The sequence below is a fragment of the Epargyreus clarus genome, unplaced genomic scaffold (assembly GCF_041222505.1).
Source record: "Epargyreus clarus isolate Ecla_fem2 unplaced genomic scaffold, WU_Ecla_fem_2.2 ptg000018l, whole genome shotgun sequence".
NCBI lineage: Eukaryota > Metazoa > Arthropoda > Insecta > Lepidoptera > Hesperiidae > Epargyreus > Epargyreus clarus.
The window spans coordinates 10,063,180-10,079,779 of NW_027332226.1; the positions used below are offsets into that span (position 1 = coordinate 10,063,180).

Sequence of the window (16,600 nt, forward strand, 5' to 3'; positions counted from 1 at the left end):
TTTTGCTGCAACTTTACATAGTATCCCTTATAGATGATGCTTTTCTGTTGCCTGTGCTTTTTCATGAAATTTCGGCTCGCTTTTATTGTCTATACTTATCATTTAAATATAGTACAAAGCAATGCTTACATTCAAATATCTTTCTGTTCTATATTTTTTTTAATTCTTATACACAAACGAATATGATACTTATGCTTAGCCACCGCATACTCAATGAGACTGTTTAAAAATTGTTTTTTCTGTGAAATAAGTAAAAATGTTATACCTATTACTCTTATAAATTAGGACTTGACGATTAAACATTCGATTGTGTAGTTATTTTTCGACCCTAGGTACGAAATTTCTGATGGTGGTTATAGACACGATTCTAACCCTGAAGACTGTTGGAATATCTCGGATAAATAGTTTAATTTCCTTATGATACAACACCCTAAAAACCAGACTCAGCAGTGCTATTTCTTAAATCAATCCAAAACATCCCAAAAATGCCTGTACTTCTAAACTCGTCCTATATGCTTAAATGAATGCTTTATTGTTAAGACTAAATAGATTAAATAAGGACTAAGAATCACGTTATCATCAAATAATAAAATCGTTAATCCTGGTATGGAGAATCCATCCACGCATCAGCCTTTACGAGTCCACTGCTGGACATAGGCCTCCCCTAATCTGCGCCACTCCGACCGGTCTTGATCCGTCAGAATCCAGCGCTTATCCACCGTCCGCATCGGTCATCAGTCCACCTGGTCGGGGGGCGTCCTGTACTCCTTTTGTCGAGAAATTGTCTCCATTCGAGGACCTTTCTACCCCATCAGTTATCTGTCCTACGAACTATGTGGCCAGATGTAGAGAATGAGACAAAATTATTTAAATCGTGTTATCATCAAAATTTTGAATTAATATGACAAAGAGTAATAATCAAGTTCAGATTCCGTTATTCCCAAATACATGTAAGTCCTTGGAGCAGTGATAGCCTAGTGGTTAAGAACCTCGGCCTCTCGATCAAGGGGTCCAAAGGGGTCCAAATCTCAGGCATGGACCTCTGATTTTTCAAAGTTATGTGCGTATTGGAAATTAATTATCACTTGCTAAACTGTGAAGGAAAACATGGTGAGGAAACCGGCATACCTGAGATTTATAAAAAAAAAAACTCAATGGTATGTGAAGTCTACCAATACGCACTTGACCAGCGCGGTGGACTATGGCCTAATCCTCCTCATTATGAGAGGAGACCCGTGCCCAGCAATGGGATAGTAACAGGTTGTTGATGATGATGATATGTAGGTCAAGCAGAGTGGTAAAAATATGTATATAGATGAGTGGGGAAAACTGGCTGAAGAGTAAATAAAATACTCATTACTTAATCATAATCTTTATTCGCAAATGTGTTTATTAATATAGGTACGTATTATAAAAATTAAAAGTATTAAAGCAATAAAATTACGAAAATGTATACTTAATTGTTTATGACCCACAACTTAAACATTGGTCCTTGTTTAACAATGAACAAGCTATCATGGACATGTTCGCGTCATCCTTCTCTGGTTTTCCGTTTGCAACTTTCACCTTAGACTTATCTACAGTAAACTGAATAGCATTTGCAGCTGGTTTCGTACGTAAATAATACATTCCGGTCTTAAGTCCCATCTTCCAGGCATAGAAATGGATAGAAGTTAATTTGCCATAGTTCGGCTCTGCGACATGAATGTTAAATGACTGGCTTTGATCAATAAAAGCACCTCTATCTGCAGCCATCTGAATTGTTGTTTTCACTGAAATCTCCCAAACTGTTTTGTACAATTCCCTAATTTCTTTCGGAATTGCTTCAATATTTTGAATGGAGCCATTGTTATGTATAATGAGATTCTTCATATCCTCATCCCACAATTCGGCCTGCGTTAAATCACGAAGCAAGTGATGATTTACTACTTGGAACTCTCCAGACAACACACGACGCTGATATATGTTCGACGTAAACGGCTCGAATGACTCATTGTTACCGAGAATTTGCGCAGTAGACGCTGTAGGCATTGGGGCTAGTAACAATGAATTACGCAAACCATGTTTTGCAATCTTTTCTTTTAAAGCAGCCCAATCCCACAAATCTGTTGGAGTTTTATCCCACATATCATACTGCAAGATACCCTTACTTGCGGGGCTGCCTTCATAAGTACTGTATGTGCCTTGTTTCTCAGCCAATTCACAACTAGCTTCTAGAGCGCCATAATAAATTGTCTCAAATATTTGTTGGTTCAATTTTATTGCCTTCTCACTTTCATATGGTATCCGCATCAATACATAAGCATCTGCTAGCCCCTGAACACCAATTCCAATAGGTCTGTGGCGCATATTCGAATTTTTAGCTTCAGGAACTGGATAAAAATTAACGTCAATAATTTTATTCAGATTTTGTGTGATAATTTTGGTGACTTCTTTTAATTTTTGAAAGTTATAAGTCTTATCATCATTGACAAACATATTTAAAGCAATAGATGCTAGGTTGCAAACAGCCACTTCATCAGAGGAAGTATATTCTACAATTTCAGTGCAAAGATTGCTGCATTTTATTGTGCCTAAATTTTGTTGATTACTCTTCCTGTTGCATGCATCTTTATATAGCATAAATGGGGTCCCTGTTTCCACTTGGGCCTCAATTATGGCTTTCCACAAATCTTGAGCCTTAACTTTTTTAACAAATCGGTTTTCTTGTTCATATTGTTCATAGAGTTTCTCAAATTCCTCTCCCCAACAGTCCGCAAGGCCAGGACTATCATGTGGACACATGATGCTCCAATCTTCATTTTTCTCAACTCTTTTCATAAACAGATCTGAAATCCACAGGGCATAAAAAAGTTCTCGAGCACGTACTTCTTCCTTTCCAGTATTCTTTCTTAGATCTAGAAATTCAAATATATCAGCATGCCATGGCTCTAGATAGATAGCAAATGCTCCAGGACGTTTATTACCACCTTGATCAACATATCTTGCAGTGTTGTTGTAAACTCTTAACATGGGAACTAGGCCATTAGAAACTCCATTTGTCCCTGCGATATAAGTCCCTTTAGCTCTAATACAATGAACATGAAGTCCAATTCCCCCTGCCGATTTAGAGATCAACGCACATTGTTTCAAAGTATCATATATACCCTCAATACTGTCGTCTTTCATAGCAATTAAAAAACATGATGATAGTTGGGGACGTGGTGTAGCAGCAGAGAACAGTGTAGGGCTGGCATGAGTAAAGTATTTCTCTGATAAATAATTATATGTAGTGATTGCTGCATCTATATCTTCACCATGAATCCCAATAGAAACTCGCATAAGCATATGCTGTGGGCGTTCGGCAACCTAAACAAATAACAGAGCAAAGTTATACAATAAAATTTAAGTACATTAATTCAATTAAGGATTTCTAAATAAGGTTTTTTTAAACAAATACTCTCAAATAGGCGATTCTTGAAAAGTACCAACTGCTTTAACTTTTAATGGGACTTACAAGGAGATATATAGGGTTATGCATATATTTGCTATACATAGCAACTAACACCCTACTTTTTGTCCTGTGTACCTATCACAATCTTTACATGTGCATGCAGATTATCATTTTTAATGTGATTACAAAAGGCTGTCTTAAGATATATGCTTAGGGTATGATATTCAAGGTGTATTTATAAAAATTACCTTGTTATTTATCTTTAACAAATATGACCTTTCCAGAGTTTTGAAACCAAAATAATTGTATTTGAAGTCTCTATCATACACTATGGCAGAATCAAGTCTTTCCTTATTCTTCATAACAATATTGTAATGAAATTCTGATATCATTGGGGCCCTTTTCTTTGTATGTGGATTTGTGATGTTGTATAAATCTGTGATTACATCTGAAACATAATAAAATTTTATAAATGCTATTCCATGTCCATCTATTTCATATTCTTTCAAGGATTATATGATGACAAGGTTAATTGGTATAATGTGAACTTTTTTAAATGTGTCATATTTTTGCACAAATTAAAAACATCATCATACACTATAAAAATTATGTACATGTAGAGTTATATGTATGATGTTGCCAATTTTTAAAAGATGGGGAAGCCTACAACTTCAAATAGGTTTTAACTCACCAAAAACATTAATTACTAAACTAACCATAATTCAAACCATAACAAATGTAGCCTTAAGAATATTGTCTTAAGGCTAATAATAATGTCTTAAGAATATTCTCAATGACGTTAAGAATATGCATCAGTATGTATTCTATCATAAATAGCCCTTATTGTCTATTACCTGAGAAATGTTTCTTGGTCTCCTTGTGCAAGTTAGAAATAGCCAGTCTTGCAGCTAAAACTGCATAGTCAGGATGATCCGTTGTCATCATGGCAGCAGTTTCTGCTGCAAGATTATCCAGCTCCACCGTTGTTACTCCAGAATATATACCACTGATGACTTTTAATGTTATGCTTACCTACAAAACCAAACATTTTTTTAGTGTAAATACAACATCTAAAGCATTTTCATCGGCACTGTTGTGAAACCATTGGAATTGCAAAATAATTTTGGCCACCTTTTTAAAAGATCGACAAAACCATTTCTATGGCATTATGTATCATGTCATCATGACCAATTAGGCCTGCAATTTCAATTGTATGGTTTTACCCCAGTTCCAATGTAGTAAACATCTAATCTAATTTAACATTACCAAATAAAACTACTACTTTATGGAGAATTTCTAAAGTATTTGAATCACTAAGACAACATAACAGCTGTCTTAAAGTCACAGGACTTATCTGTGAGGAACACATAACTCCAAAGAATTTAAAAATATATGTTTGAGCCTAGCCTCAAGATATTAACATTTCATAAAGTATTATATTCTGCAGTTTTAAAACCACTATTCTTGGACAACAGTCAAATGTATCCGTAAGCTTCATCCATCAATTTAATGGAAGAATTATCTAAAAATCTTAACAATGTCTTAAACAAGATTCCAAAGTCTATTTTGTGTGGAATTGTGAGCTGTATTATGTTTATCAATATGCTATTCAAATACTAGTAACTTAATGGAAATTATTAATTTTACGAAGCTAAAAGGCAGTAAGTACAAACTACTTGTCCAAATTCAACCATACTTACGTATTACATCTATGAATCTAGGTAAGTAGAAAAAGGCTCAAACCCATCGAACTTACCGGATCTACAAAGTCCATATTCAATCCATAGCAAAGTTTTTTAATTCTTGAAGTGATTTTATCTATATGCACCTCTTCCATTCTACCTCCTGAAAAATACATTAGAATTAAGACTAAATCGAAGTGCATCTACGAAGTACTCATGTTCGAAATCGTACTTACCTCGTTTGTTAATATACAGTTTATTGCTTTTACCAACCATCTTGATTGAAATAAATAGTTTAACTTGAAAGTTTTATACGTTATTCGTCGAAGTGTAGCAATATAAGGGTGCACTAATAATTAAATAGTTTAAAACTTTGGTTGATTCCGCGTCTTCCTTTTGAGCCTTTGAAATTGATGACTTGAAGTTGAATCAGAATCTCAGAATGACACAATATTTGGCGGGATTACAATCAAGCGTTTTACAATGTCAGCTGTCATCTAGTTTTTTTTTCTTAAAATGCTACCAGTGCACAAAATACATACAGCCAAATATTCAAAATTGGGTACTTGACAGTTATAACAATAAAATATGAAATATGTTTGATAATAATATGATAGCTTATAAGTAAACATAAATTATGCAATATTTCGTTTAATTTTAATACACTATAAGTATTTTTATTTCTAAAAAGAAAATTATGACGTCACATGACATTTCAAGTCATGTGACGTCACCACACGAATAATAAACAAGACAAATAATAGTTATATCGTTGGCTGTTAGATAAATATAATGGCGTGACATCTCCGCAAGTAGTATCTGGATGAGAGTGTGACCCACGGCCTGTGTACTTATTGAGCACAGGCATCGATATACTACGTCTTTATTAGTAGTATATCTAAAAGCACTGGGTTATTTGCTGATCACAGGGTAAATCGCTCCACATCGCTTTGTCTACATTTAGGCACACTCTAAAGGCCTGGCCACACAGAGCGCGTATTCTAGCGCCGCGCTAGGGCGTTGGCGCTAGTAGTAAATCTTGACGCCGCTGAGTTGTACTTTACTAAGTTACTAGTAAGCGGTCCCACAGAGCGCGTACGTGCGTACTCGTACGCCCGCGCGTAATTTTCCCATACAATGACGCTTGTACGCAAATCTGTAAAAAAATACAACGCCCGACGACAAGAACGCCGAGCGCCGCGACAAGTGTACGCGTACGCGACCTGTGTAACCGCTCCAGTAGTAATCCAATACAGCACATGAACGCAACTCGGCGCTAGAGCGCGGCCTTAGGATTTTGTTCGAGCGCGGTGCTAAAATACGCGTTCTGTTTGGCCGGGCCTTAAGGGTACGAATCCCAAAGAGTTTAGTAACATATATAGGAACCTATATCTCGTACTCAAAGAGTCGTACCAAAACTGCGGGAATAGCTATCAACTAAACTTATGTGATTATCGTATGTGATCTCCATATTACTTTCCCTAAGGTTCGCAATGGAAGCTGTTATAGATCACTTATACACTTTTTAATATCTTATATCTTTTCTTTTACACTCAAAGAAAAGCTTGCCGGACTATTTACTAGTCTGTGACAATTACTTCAAACTGTAATGTAATGACACTATTGACAGATTGTAATCAATATTGTGTAATTTGTATAAAAAAAATAGTTTATGTCTGTCTATAACCAAAATCAAAAATGTATTTACTAAATTTCTTAGAATAAATGATTAGTAGTAGTAGTACGTTACTGAGAAATTTACTTAAAATTGTATATTCAGAGAGTTTTCATACTAGAAAATAGATTCCATTATCAGTAAATGCACAATCAATGTTTTAAATATAAAATGACTCAGAATGAGAATTTGTCACGAGCATGAAATTATGATTATAAAGTAGAAACAATAACCTTTTCTAATAGTATGTCCATAACTATGTAAAAAAGATCTTTATTCCAAAAATGAAATTGAGAGATCTGCCTTTAACTATGAATGCACAAGAATATGACCAGTTTTCATTTACAATTGGGCTGAGTTTGGCTATTTCGTCTAGTGTTTTCATCGGTTCAAGTTTTGTAATAAAAAAGGTGGCTCTAAAAAAGATAAGTTCTGCAGGAAACATTAGAGCTTCAGCTGGCGGTTTTGGATACTTAAGGCAGTGGATGTGGTGGCTGGGTTTTCTATCAAGTAATATTTTTTTACTATAATAATTTAATTATGATCATTATAGAAAAATAAATAAAATAAAATTATTTGTTTTATTTATTTTTTCTACCATCATTGTATTATGATTGTTATTTGAGTTTTTTTACTGTTTTTGCTATATATTATAATTTTTTTATAATTCCAACAGTGGGAGTGGGTGAAGCTGCCAACCTCTTGGCTTATGCTTTTGCTCCAGCGGCCCTTGTAACTCCTCTTGGTGCTCTCAGTGTCCTTGTTGCAGCAGTCTTAGCATCGAGATATCTTAATGAAAAATTAAATTTTATTGGCAAAGTGAGTATTATGATAAGACATTTAATAAATAACTGAAACAAAACTATAAATATTACAGAATAAGCAATATGTAATGTAAATGTTGTCTTTTTGCAGATTGGATGCTTACTTTGCATTATTGGTTCTGTCGTTTTTGTTCTGCATTCACCAAAATCAGAAGAAATAAGTGATTTTTCTGAGTTAACCACAAAACTATGTGATTACATGTTTTTGACGTATGTTGCAACAATCTTGTGCATGACTTCCATGGTGAAGTTACTCTTTGTTCCAAAATTTGGTAACTCTAACATTGCTGTGTACTTGTTAATATGTTCTGCTATTGGAAGTCTCACTGTTGTATTTTGTAAAGGAGTAGCATTAGGTATTAAGGAGAGCTTAACTGAGGGTGTGAATAATTTTTCTAGTATAATATTTTGGGTTCTACTGGGAATGTCAGTACTTTGTATAATGATACAAATTAATTACTTAAATAAATCTTTAGACATATTCAATACAAGTATTGTAACTCCAGTGTATTATGTAATGTTTACAGTATTAGTAATTACAGCATCAGGTACCCTTTTCAAAGAGTGGGAACATATGAGTGGTTATGATATCTCTGGTTGTATTTGTGGGTTTTTGATATTGATGATTGCAGTATTTATGATAAATGCTTTTAAAGATATTCAGATCTCATTTAAAGATTTAAACTTGAATGTAAGGCAAAGAGTATATAATGATATTGAAGGAAGAACAGAACTCGATAACTTCAACAAGCTAGTTACTTCAAAGAGACAAAGACAATTATGACTATAAAGGAAATAATGTAATTTGGTAGGACTACAAGGAAGCTTTGTAATAAAATATAGTAAATAAGGATAATTGTACCTAATATATCTCAAATTGTATTAAAATAATGCTTTTTATTGGTTTACTGTGAGTATGATAAATCAAAAAACCCTTTGAATAAGACCATTAGTTTAAAAAAAATGCCCTTTAATCTGAGAAAATTACATGCTATAAATAAACTGTAACAGAGTGATAAATAAATGTCCTGCAGATAGGACAAGTACGCTGATAGCCGTACAGTCGCACACAGCATTCAGTACACAAGCAGACATGGCGGCATGGTAATGTTAACACACATTTCTGCCTCTCCTGACATATAACACAAAGAGCGTCTGCAACATTCCCAGCATCATCCACATCTGCTGAACTTAAATCTACATTTCTTCTTGCTACTTGTTGGCCACTGGCTATACGGGCTATCATTCTCTCTTCGGAGTCAGTGAAATAGTTGTATAAAACATAGTACAAATATAAAACTTTTCTGATCAATATCCAATAAACATTTATCACTTGAGATTGCACAGATTCTCTAAAATAAATGCATAACCTTACTATAATTATTGCCAACAAAATTCCAATGAATGATTCTAAAGGCACATCTGACAGAAAATTTGTAAAATTCAACAGAGACATATAAGTATCTATCACACTGTCGATAATACAATCACTTATGTATCTGAAAAATGTCTTTAAAATATATGGTAAGTGCACAGGCACAAACGTCAACGCTAGCCACAGAGATTGTCCAAAAAATATTAATGTTTTTTTCCATAGTAATAGCACTTCACCACATACAGTTAACACTGAATCAACTGACCATTTAATAGCACCAATTAAGATATTGTACTTGTAATTTATTTCCAAGTACACTGTCATAACTCCATCCAGTAAATGATGCCAGAGATGGAAGATATTGTCGAATATTTCTGTCGCCACGCTAGGTACATCCTCAGTAAATATAGATACATTGTCTTCGTAAACGATCCGAAAAAACATAAAAATATTTAAAATTGCGTTGAACACAACGGTCGTTAGGGAGCTAATAAATATAACTATTAACTGGCCTACAAACGAAGTAAAACTTAAAAACTTCTGGAATAACGAAGCCAATAAATTTAGCGTTTGAGCTAAATATGATATCATTTTCAGTCTTCATTCTCACTACTATTTCAAGTACGCAAAACTTTGCTTTAAGCAATGTATATTTTATAAAATATATAATATATCTGTCAGCTGTCTAGTTTTGTAATTTTCTTAAGTAAGTCATAATGACAAGCAAGTGACATTCACAGTTAACAAAAGCCTGATTGTTTGTGGTATTTTTCTAAGATTAATAAATCGGTACAACTTTGGCTTAAAAATGAAATAAAAATTGGTGTACATACTCATGTATCTTAATATTTTATTTTAGATGAAATATAATATATAAGAATTTATTCCCTTTTGTGACGGCAAATCACTTTAGTTTTCACTAATATATATGAACTAAATTTATTTATTCGCTTTCGCATATTCCACCCAAGAGTAGCGATGGGCGATTGTTCTAAAAAAAACAATCGAATAAATCGACAATCGACGGAATCCACAATCGATTGTCGATTTATTCGTAGTAACAAAAAACAATCGAATAACAATCGACGTTCGAATAACAATCGACGTTCGAATAACAATCGACGTACGAATAACAATCGACGTACGAATAACAATCGACGTACGAATAAAAATCGACGTACGAATAACAATCGACGTACGAATAACAATCGACGTACGAATAACAATCGACGTACGAATAACAATCGACGTTCGAATAAAAATCGACCTTGAAATAACAATCGACGTACGAATAAAAATCGACCTTGGAATAACAATCGACGACCGAATACAAATTATACCGCGCGGCCACATGCGTGTGCTCAGGACAATGTGCAGGTGCGTCGTGTTGCAAAGTTATCGTCACTTGCCATTGGTTGGAAAATGTAAAGTATTGTATTATTACATTATTACATTTTAGTCAATTGTACTATATATTGTTGAGAAATAATTATACCATAAATCATTTTGTATCAAATACTATGGAGTATCATCGATAATCCAGATGTCGTAGTCATCCCCTAAGTTCGTTTCATGACAACGTTTTCAAAAAGGTCATCTGAAAAATATAATATACGTCTCCATGGCGCATATTATAGATAAAAGTTATCACAAAAAATTATGTACTCATAGTTACATTAAAATTACTCGGTGAAATACTATATATTTGAAGAAAAATAATGTTAACAACGCGAGTAGGGTGTGAGAGTGTGTGGCCACGAGGCGCAGTGAGCAGTGCGAGAAGCAAGGTGTGGACGCACCATTAAATAACAGAATGCAACGAAGCAGCGGAAGGGTGCACGACGCGCGTGCGCTTCCCCCACCAAATATATAAGACTGACTCAGATTTCTTAAACACAGAAATTAGGGGCTCCTCGCTGCTAGTAGCTTTGTGTATACTAAATAGTTGACCAACAACCAAATAGCTTCGATAAATCCATTTTTACGTAACAATCGCGTATCGCTTGACTGCGCTGTTACTAGTTTTGCGTGTACTAAACAATCGACCAACAATCGAACAATCGACGAACAATCGAACAATCGACCAACAATCGAACTATCGAACAATCGAACAATCGACGAACAATCGAACTATCGAACAATCGACGAACAATCGAACAATCGAACAATCGACGAACAATCGAACAATCGACCAACAATCGAACAATTTCGATTGTTCGATAGTTATTCGAATACAATCGAAGAATTTCGATAGTTATTCGAATACAATCGAACACAATAACAATCGAATAATTCGATTGTTTTTAGTAACAATCGCGCATCGCTAATCGATTGTCGATTTATTCGTAGTAACAAAAAAACAATCGAATAACAATCGACGTTCGAATAACAATCGACGTTCGAATAACAATCGACGTACGAATAACAATCGACGTACGAATAACAATCGACGTACGAATAACAATCGACGTTCGAATAAAAATCGACGTACGAATAACAATCGACGTACGAATAACAATCGACGTTCGAATAAAAATCGACCTTGAAATAACAATCGACGTACGAATAAAAATCGACCTTGGAATAACAATCGACGACCGAATACAAATTATATCGCGCGGCCACATACGTGTGCTCAGGAAAATGTGCAGGTGCGTCGTGTTGCAAAGCTATCGTCACTTGCCACTGGTTGGAAAATGTAAAGTATTGTATTACATTTTAGTCAATCGTATATATTGTTGAGAAATAATAATACCATAAATCATTTTGTATCAAATACTATGGAGTATCATCGATAATCCAGATGTCGTAGTCATCCCCTAAGTTCGTTTCATGACAACGTTTTCAAAAAGAGGTCATCTGAAAAATATAATATACAACTTCATGGCGCATATTATAGAAAAAGATTATCAGAAAATATAAAATATGTCTTTTTAGCGTATATTATAGATAAAAATTATCACAAAAAATTATGTACTCATAGTTACATTAAAATTAATCGGTGAAATACTATATATTTCAAGAAAAATAATGTTACAACGCGAGTAGGGTGTGAGAGTGTGTGGCCACGAGGCGCAGTGAGCAGTGCGAGAAGCAAGGTGTGGACGCACCATTAAATAACGGAATGCAACGAAGCAGCGGAAGGGTGCACGACGCACGTGTGCTTCCCCCACCAAATATATAAGACTGACTCAGATTTCTTAAACACAGAAATTAAGGGCTCCTTGCTGCTAGTAGCTTTGTGTATACTTAATAAAATTGACCAACAACCAAATAGCTTCGATAGTTGTATTTTTACGTAACAATCGCGTAGCGCTTGACTGCGCTGTTACTAGTTTTGCGTGTACTAAACAATCGAGCAACAATCGAACAATCGACGAACAATCGAACAATCGACCAACAATCGAACTATCGAACAATCGAACAATCGACGAACAATCGAACAATCGAACAATCGACGAACAATCGAACAATCGACCAACAATCGAACAATTTCGATTGTTCGATAGTTATTCGAATACAATCGAAGAATTTCGATAGTTATTCGAATACAATCGAACACAATAACAATCGAATAATTCGATTGTTTTTAGTAACAATCGCGCATCGCTACCCAAGAGTATAGTAACCTATATCGATGAACAAAAGGTTTTGGTCGGATTTTAATAGTCTGTTAAATACCATAATGTCTAAGTATTTTCAACTAGAATAGGACAAAAAATATGAATCTGCACCGAGAAAACTTAAAAAGAAATGTTCACGTCACGTCAGCAAAACAATGTCATTTAGTACTTGGTCTCTTTGGATTTGTCACTGCACATCAGCAGCAGCTAGTATTTAGCATACAGTTTGAATTGTATCAAATATTGTTTGTTAAGAAGCGAGTTACATATGTGAATAGCGATAAAAATAATTGATCCTATCATTTGTGTACCAAATGGTGCAGTATACGAGAAACATATTACACTAAGTTAGTTTGTTTAGAATGCAATGCTCCCTCGTCGTCGCAACGTTGGTGTTTCAGATCGGACGTCTCTACTTGAAGAGAACTTAAATTCTTATAGCAAATTAGACAAAAAGGGATCAGGGACTCACATAGAAAGTCTTCCGGAACGGAGGAGACAGGTCGAAAGTTTTGAAACTGGGACCCCTGATATAACATTTGACTTTTTGGAAGAGTTTGTATTTGAACCAGTGATGGCTGCAAGAGATAGGACCCAGGAGTTCTCGTCAGCAGTACGTGTTCTGCAAGGTCGAATGTTAGCGAGGCCGGCGGTTCGAGATGAACGAAAGGCTGCAGTGTTGGCAACATACTCACAGTTTATGAGCATGGCTAAAGTCATTAGCAAAAACATCACAAGCACATACGCTAAATTGGAAAAACTTGCTTTATGTATGTAAATTGTATTAAATTTAGATCTTGAAAGACTAGGATATGTAAGATATGACTGCAGAGGTGGCACTACTGCACTAATTTCTAGTGTGTAGTAGTTTTGTGTCTTGGAGGAAGGCTGTGAATACCAACTGACCCAGATATGAGGCATCTTAATCAGTAGGAGTGACAAAGTATCTATAACTAGCTTTAGGTGAACCTCTGCTACTCGGACTTGGTTGCGGAAGTTTTTTTTTATAATATACGAGTAGCAGACGAGCATGCAGTCCACCTGATGGTAAGTAGCTATTGCCGCCCATGGACATCTTGGAGCTGGAACGCCTTGAAAAAGTATGTGTCCCTTACCACACCCTTCAAAATGGAACACAGCAGCGGCTGATACTCCTATTATAAGGCAGAAATCGATGTGGTGGTGGTGCCGCTGGAGTCGAACCACAAAGGGTTCTACCACCTTCATAGGTTTCCATGGCCAACAGAGACCACTTACCATCAGGTGGACTGCATGGTCATTTGCTACTTCAATATTATTAAAAATATATATATACAAAATTTATTTCAATAATATTCCTATCCCTGATCTATGAATTAAAGTATATTATTATTATTTACAGTGGCAAAAAAGAAATCCTTGTTTGATGACCGACCAGCTGAAATTCATGAATTAACATACATTATAAAAGGAGATCTAAATTCTCTGAATCAGCAGATAGCCAGGCTAGGTGAGATGCCAAAAGGCAGAAAGACCATGCATAGCCATTCCTCTGGAGTGGTGTTAGCCTTACAATCTAGGCTTGCTTCCATGAGTAATCAGTTTAAACAGGTATTTTAATTTATTTTCGTAAATGTATATTATTAGATCATAATATTACTCCTTTGTATATGTTATGTTTTGTACTTATTCCAGGTTCTTGAAGTCCGTTCAGAAAACCTAAAACATCAAAATAACAGGAGAGAGCAATTTTCTAGTGTGGCCCCAGTTATAAAAGAAATACCTTCTCTGTTGCAACCTGATGAAGTTAGTATAGATTTGGGAGAAAGTTCCAGTATGCAGTTACAGCAGTTGACGTTGCGAGATGACTCTGATATGTATGCTCAGCAGAGAGCTGAGACTATGCATAATATTGAAAGCACAATAGTAGAACTGGGGGGTATATTCCAACAGCTAGCACATATGGTGAAAGAACAAGATGAAGCGATTGGTAGGATAGATGCAAATATTCAGGAAGCAGAAATGAATGTGGAAGCCGGTCATAGGGAGATTCTTAAGTACTTTCAGAGAGTCACTGGCAATAGAGCACTTATGTTTAAAGTGTTTGGGGTTTTGATATTTTTCTTCATATTCTTTGTAGTATTTTTGGCTTGATTAGTTTTAGTCTTGAAAACAGTTCCATATTTTATTATATTTGGATGTATGTAATGTGCTGTGATGGTTGTGTAAGAATAATGCTGAAAACTATTCAGCAAAACATGTGGAATGGTGTTGTCTTGTAAATTATGCAAAAAGATTTAATACTATTTTGTATGTAAATTTTCATTATTCAGAGATCTATAAATATTCCATTATTTTATTACATTGTTGATATAAGCTGGGGTAGTATAACAATAATTCATTAATGTTTCTGTTGATAAAACTATTTTATTAGCAATATAATTCTTGATGCAATAATAATTAGTTAAGTTACCAGAAAGAATGGGTACAAAACATCATGATGTAGCTTTTGTGCTAGAGAAATGAATGCCAGAATCACTTGAATCATAAATTGAAGTATCACTTTTTGTAAATAATAATGTATTTACCATTAGAACATACTAGGAAAGGGGTAATAAAGCTTCAACTGTCTATATTGTTATAATTGACTTATAAAACTGTATTTATATTTCAAGTAACTGTAAAATATTGTATAAAAGTAAATAAAAGTTAGCAATTATTATAAATAAACAATTTTGTTGTTATTTATTCTACTGATTCCTTATAACTTATGGAATAAAGGTTGATGGGAGAATGTAGGATGATTCCCTTATCTAAATAACATTATGTTCTTACTGTAAGCTCTGCATTTATAAATAATTTAAATGTCTCATATGCAGTACATATATTCATATGCAAATAAAGAGAAATTTCTCAATGAAAGAAAAACGAGAATATGATATGGAATCTGTTCCGTCTATTTTAGTAACATATTTATTAAGACTTATAATTTTATAAATGGAAATGATAAAATTGATTAGATTTTGTATTCAAGTTTTATTATTCACTGACATAAATTGTATTTTGTTTGATATTGGGTTAAACAATACCATTGTCATTGTCAAACATACCAGTACAAAAACATTAAAAAAGTAAGATACTTAAGAATTTAAAAATCGGCAAAATGATTACTTGTGTCTTATAGTTGTAACTTTATACACCCTACAATTGTTGTATTTACATGAATTTATTCTTAGAATACTTAATTATAAGAATGTCATAATTAAAAATAGACCAATGTGTGTTTACAAAAATTCATCACACCAGTCTTTTAAGCACTGATAACAATCGGCAGACTGTTTCGAGTTAGCACTGCAGGTCTCTTTCATCCATTCTTGAAATAACTCCCGATCTTTCTTCAGTACCAAAAACTGCCCAAGGACAACATATGCCTGAAAGCAATACAAGTATTTATTTATACATTATGTCTTTATAATAATAACCATTAACACTTATCTTTGGGAGTGGTTTACATTGAACGTTTAGAACGTTTTGCACTAGGCACTCGAAGTGAATTTAAAAATAGTTACTTCCTTTTCGTATGCGTGTATCATTTATATCTGGTATCATCATCATATTTATTCTTAAATTCTTATGAAACAGCAACTTACTTATTACTTTTATTTTAACATAAATAAAGTAACGATAACGTTAACTTTGTTGTAATATTACGAAAAATATGAGTAAGCTTCATTAACCTTGTCAAACCCCGCAGTTTCAAGTCGTTTTCCCAAAACTTCGCCGACGCCCGCCAAATCTGTAACGGGCTTCTCTCCCATGGGCTCCGCCACAAAGTTCCTGTGCTTTTGTGATGTACTCGACATTTTAACAGAGAAAAGATAAGAATTTAAATTTAAACTGTTCACTTAACGCCTTATCGTCTGATTGATAACGAATATTGCTTATTAAAGCTTAAATTATAGTTTACTGTTTGATGTCAACATATCATTTCATCATGATGTCACTGAAT

The 16,600-nt window shown here is 34.4% G+C and overlaps 5 protein-coding genes across 5 annotated transcripts; 2 read left to right on the forward strand and 3 right to left on the reverse strand.

Annotated features, from left to right (window-relative positions):
* Nucleotides 1-1,356: 1,356 nt before the first annotated feature.
* On the reverse strand, nt 1,357-5,562 carry RnrL (Ribonucleoside diphosphate reductase large subunit). The gene is made up of 5 exons (XM_073082518.1): nt 5,352-5,562; nt 5,190-5,278; nt 4,288-4,465; nt 3,682-3,881; nt 1,357-3,348 (listed from the first exon to the last, which is right to left on the reverse strand). The coding sequence occupies exons 1-5, from the start codon at nt 5,389-5,391 to the stop codon at nt 1,465-1,467; spliced, it is 2,391 nt and encodes a 796-aa protein (XP_072938619.1). The 5' UTR covers nt 5,392-5,562; the 3' UTR covers nt 1,357-1,464.
* A 1,211-nt stretch (nt 5,563-6,773) lies between these two features.
* spict (magnesium transporter spict) lies at nt 6,774-8,522 on the forward strand. The gene is made up of 3 exons (XM_073082631.1): nt 6,774-7,300; nt 7,467-7,609; nt 7,706-8,522. The coding sequence occupies exons 1-3, from the start codon at nt 7,075-7,077 to the stop codon at nt 8,396-8,398; spliced, it is 1,062 nt and encodes a 353-aa protein (XP_072938732.1). The 5' UTR covers nt 6,774-7,074; the 3' UTR covers nt 8,399-8,522.
* Nucleotides 8,523-8,567: 45 nt separating this feature from the next.
* On the reverse strand, nt 8,568-9,700 carry LOC140749549 (uncharacterized). The gene has a single exon (XM_073082633.1). The coding sequence runs from the start codon at nt 9,578-9,580 to the stop codon at nt 8,606-8,608; it is 975 nt and encodes a 324-aa protein (XP_072938734.1). The 5' UTR covers nt 9,581-9,700; the 3' UTR covers nt 8,568-8,605.
* A 3,067-nt stretch (nt 9,701-12,767) lies between these two features.
* Nucleotides 12,768-15,324, forward strand: Syx5 (syntaxin 5). The gene is made up of 3 exons (XM_073083233.1): nt 12,768-13,382; nt 13,994-14,202; nt 14,287-15,324. The coding sequence occupies exons 1-3, from the start codon at nt 12,980-12,982 to the stop codon at nt 14,743-14,745; spliced, it is 1,071 nt and encodes a 356-aa protein (XP_072939334.1). The 5' UTR covers nt 12,768-12,979; the 3' UTR covers nt 14,746-15,324.
* A 283-nt stretch (nt 15,325-15,607) lies between these two features.
* On the reverse strand, nt 15,608-16,600 carry baf (barrier to autointegration factor). Its single transcript, XM_073083235.1, has 2 exons — nt 16,329-16,600; nt 15,608-16,022 (listed from the first exon to the last, which is right to left on the reverse strand). Exons 1-2 carry the CDS (start codon nt 16,452-16,454, stop codon nt 15,876-15,878), a joined length of 273 nt encoding a protein of 90 aa, XP_072939336.1. The 5' UTR covers nt 16,455-16,600; the 3' UTR covers nt 15,608-15,875.

Bases quoted from the DNA above. Each gene is read 5' to 3' on its own strand.
- spict (XM_073082631.1), top strand. From the start codon at position 7,075: ATGAAATTGAGAGATCTGCCTTTAACTATGAATGCACAAGAATATGAC. The intron at 7,301-7,466 runs GTAATATTTTTT...TAATTCCAACAG, and splicing joins GTGGCTGGGTTTTCTATCAA to TGGGAGTGGGTGAAGCTGCC. The intron at 7,610-7,705 runs GTGAGTATTATG...GTCTTTTTGCAG, and splicing joins AATTAAATTTTATTGGCAAA to ATTGGATGCTTACTTTGCAT.
- LOC140749549 (XM_073082633.1), bottom strand. From the start codon at position 9,580: ATGATATCATATTTAGCTCAAACGCTAAATTTATTGGCTTCGTTATTC.
- Syx5 (XM_073083233.1), top strand. From the start codon at position 12,980: ATGCTCCCTCGTCGTCGCAACGTTGGTGTTTCAGATCGGACGTCTCTA. The intron at 13,383-13,993 runs GTATGTAAATTG...TATTATTTACAG, and splicing joins ATTGGAAAAACTTGCTTTAT to TGGCAAAAAAGAAATCCTTG. The intron at 14,203-14,286 runs GTATTTTAATTT...TACTTATTCCAG, and splicing joins TGAGTAATCAGTTTAAACAG to GTTCTTGAAGTCCGTTCAGA.
- RnrL (XM_073082518.1), bottom strand. From the start codon at position 5,391: ATGGTTGGTAAAAGCAATAAACTGTATATTAACAAACGAG. The intron at 3,882-4,287 runs GTAATAGACAAT...ATTATGTTTCAG, and splicing joins GACCAAGAAACATTTCTCAG to ATGTAATCACAGATTTATAC. The intron at 3,349-3,681 runs GTAATTTTTATA...TTATTTGTTTAG, and splicing joins TGTTAAAGATAAATAACAAG to GTTGCCGAACGCCCACAGCA.
- baf (XM_073083235.1), bottom strand. From the start codon at position 16,454: ATGTCGAGTACATCACAAAAGCACAGGAACTTTGTGGCGGAGCCCATG. The intron at 16,023-16,328 runs GTTAATGAAGCT...TATTGCTTTCAG, and splicing joins AAACTGCGGGGTTTGACAAG to GCATATGTTGTCCTTGGGCA.